General features: G+C 35.1%; 1 protein-coding gene across 2 annotated transcripts; it reads right to left on the bottom strand.

The window, feature by feature from the left end:
* Window positions 1-254: 254 nt before the first annotated feature.
* On the bottom strand, window positions 255-5,959 carry LOC7465940 (serine/threonine-protein phosphatase PP1 isozyme 2). Of its 2 annotated transcripts, XM_024591667.2 has the most exons (5): window positions 5,435-5,959; window positions 2,173-2,732; window positions 1,556-1,807; window positions 963-1,001; window positions 255-614 (listed from the first exon to the last, which is right to left on the bottom strand). In XM_024591667.2, exons 1-4 carry the CDS (start codon window positions 5,607-5,609, stop codon window positions 996-998), a joined length of 993 nt encoding a protein of 330 aa, XP_024447435.2. In that variant the 5' UTR covers window positions 5,610-5,959; the 3' UTR covers window positions 255-614; window positions 963-995. The 2 variants fall into 2 exon arrangements, with proteins under 2 accessions (XP_024447435.2, XP_002325330.3); XM_002325294.4 differs by lacking the exon at window positions 963-1,001 and having other exon boundaries at window positions 5,435-5,957.
* Window positions 5,960-6,663: the final 704 nt, after the last annotated feature.

Below are 6,663 nucleotides of genomic sequence, written 5' to 3'. Positions count from 1 at the left end.
CTTAGAAGATGAACACACAACAACAGAATACATGGAGGGGGAAGCATCTCTTTAAAGAAAAAGTTCATCTCCGTGTATTGCACAGCTCCTTCAAACTCAATGATGGCATTGAGATCCACGAGTTCATTGTTTAGACATTGTTGTAGTATCACGGTCAAACGGCCAAAACACGTTTACTCTTTTCCTTTCTTTTCTTCTCAGAAAGAAGTTATTTTTAATTTTTTATAGAATTAAAAAAAAAATGAGCTGACCCATGACTTTGAACTTGCCCTGATCAACCCCTAGCTCGGGTTTTATAATAAAAAAAAATGCTCCCAGATGTGAGGAACAATGAGAGCAACATGGAAACAATTCATAGCAGCAATTCTAGCAGCTATTAGTGTGCAATCAAGAAGAGGAGACCTCAGCCTTCTATCTTCAAACCCAACTTTATATAAGGAAAGCAAAATCTTTGCATCAGATTCTAACCCCCCACCCTCACCCCCTCCAATTTATACAATTTCAGCATACAGTAAGGAAATTAAATGGACCTTGAATCTCGGAGTGTTCTTGATCCAACTAAGCTTGATCTCTACGTGGAAATCCAACAGTCATACGTTTGTGCCAAGGAAGGACTGCAATGCCAAACAAACAAATATGACAGTTAGCAATTATATGTAAAATAAAAATATCGAAACACACAACAAGCATAAGTCAAATGCAACGAAGACAAAATACATAATTTGCATTCTCCCCTTTTTTTGGATAGAATAGACAAATTTCTTTTTTTGGACAGAAATTAACACATGCAAGCTGAATAATACAAACTTCAAGAGGGTTGAACAAATATGTCTTCCTACTCACAGAATTAATTTTTTTATTAAATTGCAGAAGATTCTCTATCCATGACTAAACAATGAGTTTCCCTGAAACTACCCTGAACCCATTTGCTTGACTACCACAAACAAGCCACCTTTACGCACCATGTTTCATCCAACTCTACAGTCGCTCCACCATTACATCTGTCAATTCAACATGGCGGCACATTTATCTCTAGTCAGACCAATGTAGAAGAGAGCATTCACACTAAGTCACTAACTGCAGATTTATTCCAATTGAAGGGGAAAGAGAAAAGTACATTTACAAGTATCAGGACAACCACAAAAGAGTGCCAAAGTATCAAAGTAATGGAGAAAGGGAAAGTTAAGAGAAGAAAAACTGGAGTTCAAATTGTGAAGCATGCACAATTTCTTAAGTTTCTTTTCAGTCTTTGGATACATGGGAAAATGGTTGAAACTTTCCCCTCCTAAAAGTTGTGCCAGATAAAAACTGTAAAGGTATACACTAAAATCACTTTCAAAAGATGACCATGAAAGATGGAAAGCTCTTCCAGAACACAGACAAGGACAAACATTAACTACTTCTCCACTTGACTGTCTTTACCAAAATATTTAAATAAATACATGAACTACAAAAGGGCACATTATCATACAATTAACATCGAGTACTCTGGTTATCTATCTAAAAAATCCACTACAAAAACAGCATTTCAGGTCTTTATAAGTCATGCATTTACCTTGACTCCTGGCAGAGGGTTTCCAGGCTTAGCTGTAATGGTGCTCCCAAAAACACCTACTCCGGTTGAAGTGTTTCCAGGCTGAAACTTTGATTTCTTATCAGCAGGCTTTAATATTTGGAAAGAGCACATTAAAGTGTCATCCACACTCATCATAGCACCAGCATTATCAAACTCCCCGCAGTAATTAGGCGCTGAAAATATAGTTACAAGTTGTCGGTTGGCAAAGAACTCATATCCATCCTCCACAACCTGCAACATACATTCAGGAAATAATGAACCATAAAGTCTTAGAAATGATGGCAAAAGAATAAACTCTGTTATAACTGAAAACTCTGAATAGAATGGACAACCAGAGACAATATCACAGTAAGTTATAAATTTATAGGGAAAATGTCAAGGGCCATTTTCTTGAGGTAAACAAAGAAATTAATGGGCCAATTGGCTCAAACCACTCCAAACATATGTACAGTTCCCAAAAGAAAACTGAGCAATTCAATAAAGGATACAAGTGTGGCTCCAGATTGTTAATTCATAACAACCTTACAAGTAATAGTGGATATTAATTCAACTAGAAGCCTGCCCAAGAGAAATTGAATTGCTGTGACAGTTCAAACCTGGTGGGCACGACAAATGAGATCCAAATCCTGCTTCTGAAGAAACTCTGCCACCTTGTCAGGACCAAATGTGTATGAAACTCCCCTGTCATTCATCCCCCAACCCTGAACATCTTTACTAGGATCTGACCAGAGAAGATCACAGAGTAAACCTGAGTCTGGTACATCAGTTGGGCGCTGTAAGTTTCGAATCTGTTCCAAATTATTTAGCTCCGGAGACAATCCACCATGCATGCAGAGAATCTTCTCATCAATTAGCGCAGCCACAGGTAGGCAATTAAAACAATCAATAAATGCCTTCCATATCCTAACATTAAACCTTCTCTTACACTCATCATAAAAACCATATATGCGGTTTATTGAAGCACATTCATGGTTTCCCCTCAAGAGGAAAAAGTTTTCTGGATATTTTATCTTATAAGCAAGGAGAAGACATATTGTCTCCAGGCTTTGCTTGCCTCGATCCACATAGTCCCCCAAAAATAAGTAGCTTGCATCTGGAGGGAAACCACCATATTCGAATAGCCTTAGAAGATCAGAATATTGACCATGGATATCACCTGCATGTTACAAGCATATTCCAACAACAGTAGAAAATTCCTTAGTAAGAAAGGGGAGAAAAAAAATCTAGTGATACATAAAGATGCCAATTCTTTCCTAATTTATAATATTAACTATCCTGATTGTTCTCAACTAATCGGCAGACCACATCAAGTCCATCAACACACACAATCATATTTTTTAAATCAATGACTTCAAAACAACATAAGAGTACTACATGTAAAAATCCATCACCAATGCATCATCCAGCAAAGAATAAATGGACATTTGATCATGCATCAAGCACGTAAACCATAGAAGTAATGACCTTGAGGATATGTTTGATACAAGAGTAATGAGAACAAGATTACCATTATAATAACTAAGTTCGTTTGTTCGCTTTTGGAGAGATGAAATGCTACACCACTTTTGTAGCCATGGCCAAAAATAAATAACTGAGGTTTTCTAGAAAATGCTTATACAGCATTTTCAAGAAAATGTTCAAGTGGATTGCTGCAAATGGAAAACACCCAGAGCTTCTCTCTACATGAGAAATGACTTTCAAAAGAGACTTTGCAAAGAAACTAGGATTTATGGGGAAAGATTGCATCAAAGAGAATAAGGACAAATTTCCTGAGCAAATGTCGCTGAAAATCCAACACACTGATCAAGAGAGCAAGTTTGATGGCTGGTTTAATAAGTTTGAAACCCGAGTATTTCAGAGAAGTACATAATTCAAAGGATCAATACAAAGCATCATTCAAACTTTGTTTAGATTAGAACATGCAACTAAGGAAAACAAAATACTGTGCTATCAAAATAATGAGGAAATTCTGTTAACTGTTTAGAGAATCTTGAATAAAATTAAAAAGACACGAGTACATTAAGATCAGAACACAAGCAGTTTCCAATCTCCTTGTGCAATTTGTACTTGCAATTTTGAGGTCAAATATAAAAAATATTAATAAAAAAGTATACAATTCATATTTTGGAAGTATTAAACCATTTACTTTGATAATAACACGACAATGAAAAGCAGACAATAACATTTCTTAGACATCTAAGAAACCATAAACCTCAAAGACATTTAAAAATACCAAAAGAATAGAGCAGGAAATGATGATTAGCATTAAATGGCCATAGTAGTGATCATGCAGGTGTTTTAGGGCATGACTAGCCTGCAATAAAAAACCTGAGCAAGTTCTGCCATGCAGTGTCAATAGGAATACTAACATGCACATAACCAAGCCAAGTGCATGGAAGACACAAACAGGAAAGGTACAAAAAACAACTCCATAGCAATCTTTTCCCAGTGTGCACGAGGAAAAACATGTAAAAGGATATGTGAACCCTCAACAGAACAGGAGAGAGATTCAATACAGGAAAATAGATCAGCATCAAATAGAAATAACAAAGAAAAGCAATAATCTGCAACTCAAATAAAATTCATTAGATCAGCAAACATTTTTTGAGAATGTAACGAAAACCCACATGAAGGATCCTTGGACACTCCACAACAGGAGAACACAAACATGCAATTGTTGCCAGTAATCAAAGAAGAGAGCGCTTAGTGCACCCAACTAATTGGACATTGCAATGTCTAAAACACAGTTTTCATAAACATTCCTTCATGGCAAAATGTGATTTCGCTAATATACAGAAAATGTTATGAATAACTTCAGTTCACAATCTTGACACAGTTTGCGAATAAGCATATACGAACATACAAAACACACACAAATCAGTAAGATTCATCTATCAATCAAAATCAAACAAAACAAATGAATTCTCCAGAACATAAAGCCCCAAGTCGGACTCACTGTTCACAAGCTATTTCCAAGTATCATGTGCGGTTGGCAAAATGAATTCTCCAAAAATCAATACATGCACAAGAAGATAAGTAACCAACATGGCAATGAAATTGTGCCCAAAACATAAAAAAAAAAATTAATCAAATAAGAGCAGCATACCAAGCGAAGATAGCATAAAATACAATGAAACTCTATGGGTTTGTCCAACTACAGACAAGGATCATTTAAATATAAAACACAATCAACAACCAAGCAAGCAAACCCAAAACCAGAAGACGTTGATATCATAAATAGATAGCTGCACCAAAATATAGACTTGGATTCTGTTGTGCAGTAAAAAGAAGCAATGAACCACTACTAAATCACAGACAAGTCACAACTTTCAATTTCAGGTAACACAAACCCAAACCAACTCTCCAGGGCTTCACCAAAAGACAACCACAAATCACAAAAAAGCACTTATATGAAGCACTCCATCCAATCCAAGAACCACAAACTAGTAAACACCAAATGGGTTTACCATAATCCATGTAAAATTTAAACCTTTCATCTAAACAAAAACATAAGTCCCTACAAACACTTTGTAATAAGCAATAAAATCACACCCAAGACACAAAAGAATCCTCCAAGACACACAAAACCAACAAAATGATGTTCATATAAGACGCTCCAAATCTTAATAGGGTCATCAAAGGCACAATCTTTACTTTAAAAAAAACATGGCAAGCAACTAAACACCAATCCTTAAAAAAAGTAGAGGAAAAAAAAAACCCTCCAAGCCTAAAAAAATAAATAAAAGGTAAAGCATAAAAGAACACAAAAATTTACATGGGTTGCTAAAATAAAAACATGGGACATTCTTAAATGCTAGAAAACACAAACTAAAGCAAATCTAGGAAGAAAAGAAATACCACAAATCTTGATGGGTGCTTCAAGCTCCAACAAATTAGGCTGGCGCAAGAAAATCTCTCTAGACACCACACAAAGTTGCCGGATCTCGGACTCTGATAACTGAACTTGCTTTCCAGGTTTCCCTCTAACCTCTAATAACCTCTCGATTATATCATCAAGAACTGCTTGCTCCATCTTTTCTTGAAAAAAATGTACTCTTTTCCACTAGGAATCAAAACTTCGACGCCAAAAAGTCAATGGTTGTGATTCTTGAGAGATGGAGAGAAGGAAGGAGGGGATAGAGAGTATAGGCATAATTGCATGATTGTCTTTGGGGGATGGCCAGGAATGGTGGACGGTGACGTTTTATCAATAGAAGGGTGTCGTTTAAATGGAGTGTAGAGAATTTGAGTCTTTTAGATGGGGGTTTGTGGAGGGAGAGGGAGAAATGGGCTGACCTAGACTGATGAGAGAGGGGAGCGACTGTTCGGTAAATTTCATAGAGGTGGAAATCTTGTCATTGGGATTGAGACACAGTCTTTTTCCTTCCTCTCTGATTGTTATCTATATAGAAAAGTCATAAGTTTCATAATATGATGATAGCTACATAAAGTGTTCTGAATGAGACGTCTTACCTCCTAAAATTTGAAATTTTTATTAGAAAGTAATAGCTTACAGTGCTATGCTTTTGCTTGAATAAAAAAAAAAAAAAAGGTAAAAAAAAAAAAAAATTCATATAACAAGATACTATTTGGTATTATTAAACTTTACTTGATGAATTAATTTTGAAATCTTTAAATTTATTTTTTTTCCTAGATAATTTAAAAATAAACCATGTGAAAAGTGTTTTCACTTGAAAAATTCAAATATTATGGTTTAGAAGATTAATAATGAAAATAAGCTACGGTTCCAACATGGAGATGAACTTGTTTTGTGATAATAAGACTACAATTAATATCTTACGAAATTCTATTTAGCATAATAAAACAAAATATATGAAGATAGACAAACATTTCATTAAACAAAACCTTAAAAAGAAGATTATCTGTTTCACTTTTGTTAAATCAAAAGACTAGTTGGCAAATACACTAACAAAATACGGTTTCTAGTAAGATTTTTCATGATTTCTTCGATAAGTTAGGCATTGAAGATATCTATACACCAACTCGAGTTAGAGTTATACTAAAATAGAAACACTTGCTGTATATATCAAATCTCTTGATTTAAGGTTCAATCTCCTATAGTTTTG

This window comes from Populus trichocarpa, chromosome 19, assembly GCF_000002775.5.
Source record: "Populus trichocarpa isolate Nisqually-1 chromosome 19, P.trichocarpa_v4.1, whole genome shotgun sequence".
Taxonomy (NCBI): Eukaryota; Viridiplantae; Streptophyta; class Magnoliopsida; order Malpighiales; family Salicaceae; genus Populus; species Populus trichocarpa.
This window is presented reverse-complemented; position numbering and strand designations above follow the sequence as displayed.